The sequence below is a fragment of the Triticum dicoccoides genome, chromosome 7A, assembly GCF_002162155.2.
Source record: "Triticum dicoccoides isolate Atlit2015 ecotype Zavitan chromosome 7A, WEW_v2.0, whole genome shotgun sequence".
Classification (NCBI taxonomy): Eukaryota; Viridiplantae; Streptophyta; class Magnoliopsida; order Poales; family Poaceae; genus Triticum; species Triticum dicoccoides.
Genome location: NC_041392.1, coordinates 701,101,676 through 701,103,992, shown reverse-complemented (window position 1 = coordinate 701,103,992; position 2,317 = coordinate 701,101,676). Strand labels below are relative to the sequence as shown.

Below are 2,317 nucleotides of genomic sequence, written 5' to 3'. Positions count from 1 at the left end.
GCGTGCTCATCCATGGCGACACATTGGGCTGTTTTTCCATAGAAGAGAACGCAGGGAGGAAGAGAGAATCGTGTATTTGGGCCAGTGCGTCGGCGCAGAGTGTTGCCCTAATATTTATCACTTCGCCAAGTTGATCCGTGTCCCGCTGCATAGAGAGTGGGTGCCACTACAAGGGTGGCGTCTCCTCCCAAAAGAACAAGAGAAAATCCTGATATATATTTTTCACCACTCCCCGAGCATCAATCATCATGGAGACCATGTCTTTCTTTTTGCAAAGGCAACGGCACTCCACCACCTCATACAAAATAATGCCTCTTTTTCTCCAAGTGCACACTAAGACCAGGAATCACTGCACGCCGTTGAGCGACCTATTAGTTACATACACAATGAAACTTAGCAGTAAATGGAATTAAGCAACTAAAACTTTTGACGTACCGGCCGACCCATGGAGCTGGATCTTTTCACGGCTTCGGAGAGCCGGCGGAGCACATCGACCTGAGCACGCAGGTGAACGGCGTAGTCCATGGCCTCACGGAGCAGAGTGACCTCGTCGACTGCGGCGTGCCGGCCTCCCGGTATCACATCCCTCGGCGCGATGGTCCACCTCCTAAGGAGCCTCCCCGCAACATAGCTCCTCTTGCAGCCGCGGCACCTCCTCACGATCCTCCGGCACCTCTGTACCTTGCACGCTCTGGACGCCGGAGCCAAGATGGCCTTAGGCCACCTCGCTCCACCGCCGTGCGCAGTCGCCATAGCGACGTCCACCGCGGACATGACGGCGCGCTTCCTCACGCGGAGGCTAGTGGTGCCGCCGAAGGACGTGTTCGGGTGTGCCTGTAGCTGGAGGCTGAGGAGGAGGTTCCTGAGGAAGGCCTGCTTGAAGGACTTGGTGCTGGTTCTAGGACCTTGCATGGTTGTGTCTGCTCTTTTGCTGGAGCAGAGACAGGATGTACTTGCTGTGAGAAGTAATGTTGACGGATGATAGGATCGTACTTGCTGGCGCAGAAACATGGGCGCTCCTGCTGCTTAAATAGGACTGGTCTCTGGCATGTGGTGTCACTAAGTAGTACCTTAATTCCTTAAAAGGTACTCCCTCCGTAAACTAATATAAGAGTGTTTAGATTACTATTTTAGTTATCTAAACACTCTTATATTAGTTTACAGAGGGAGTAGTACCTTAATTCAACATGCATGTGCCATAGCCATATAGGACGTGTCGTCTTATCTGATTCATAATCTCTCACACATGCATGGATGATTTTTACGATGATGTTGGATAGTAATGCTCCTCTTTTTCATGATGTATACCTTGTGTCGGCGACTTGAAGCTCAAAAGTATAGAACCTCATGCTCACGGCATTTAATTGCAACACTGTTGACGTGCTCATATTCTTCGATGATGACGATGTCTTGTCGTATGCTATGCATGAACGTAGACTGGACAACTAGGACGCGAGATGTCCACAAGCTTAAGGTCTCCCAAGCGCATGATGATATACCAGTGAGCTGGCTCCCGTGTCATATTCACACATAAATGGCTCGAAAAGTTGAAAGGGAGTTGAGCTATATAAGGTGCGGAGTACAGCACAACACATGCCCACTAAGCGTATATATACACATCTCAAACGTCTCATTATCACAAATTGCCTGTGTCTTAGGCCCTTAGCTGTACATATCATCATTGTGTGTTGTCGTATGCTGGGCATGGAACTATGGATACAAGCTGGACAAGTACGATCCTGCATGTCCACAAGCCTGCTTAATTAACTGAGGTCTCCCAAAGTCTCAAGCGTATGATGATCATAACTTAATGTCACTGAGCCGCATGGCTCCCCTGTCATGGTCACCGGCAAAAATGGCTTTGGAAATTAAGTTGGAGACGAGGGAGCTCGGGAGGTAAGGACAAGACGCGTGCACATGGCCGCACATGCAGCCTCAGCGCGGCGCTGACACTTGGCTTCAGCTCTCCCCTGCGAGCTGGATGGGGTTGTGTGTTGACGTGAATTTGTTCCGGACATTTGAGCCGTGCATGAATGCACATGATCAAACCGTTTTTATTGGACTACCTATTTCGTCGGATGACTGGAAGAAGTTTAGTTTCGGTTGATTTTGACCCTGTTAGATAATCTTGTTAAAGATGGTTTATTAGTGTTAGCTAAGTTAATTAGCGATCAGGTATTGAAGTACTACGTACTAGTTGGTCTAGTTTCTGTAGTACATGTATGGCTCGGAGTAGTAGTCTGATTGTAGTTGGTTAGCCGTGTGTCCTAGTAGTATATTGTCTACGTGAGTCAAGGTGTAATGACTTGTACGTGTG

At 48.7% G+C, this 2,317-nt stretch overlaps 1 protein-coding gene across 1 annotated transcript; it reads right to left on the bottom strand.

Moving 5' to 3' along the window:
* Positions 1 to 236: 236 nt before the first annotated feature.
* On the bottom strand, positions 237 to 960 carry LOC119328880 (transcription factor IBH1-like 1). Its single transcript, XM_037601876.1, has 2 exons — positions 436 to 960; positions 237 to 349 (listed from the first exon to the last, which is right to left on the bottom strand). The coding sequence occupies exons 1-2, from the start codon at positions 910 to 912 to the stop codon at positions 347 to 349; spliced, it is 480 nt and encodes a 159-aa protein (XP_037457773.1). The 5' UTR covers positions 913 to 960; the 3' UTR covers positions 237 to 346.
* Between the last annotated feature and the right edge of the window lie 1,357 nt (positions 961 to 2,317).

What these genes read in the sequence shown, in the direction of transcription:
- LOC119328880 (XM_037601876.1), bottom strand. Translation starts at nt 912, where the DNA reads ATGCAAGGTCCTAGAACCAGCACCAAGTCCTTCAAGCAGGCCTTCCTC.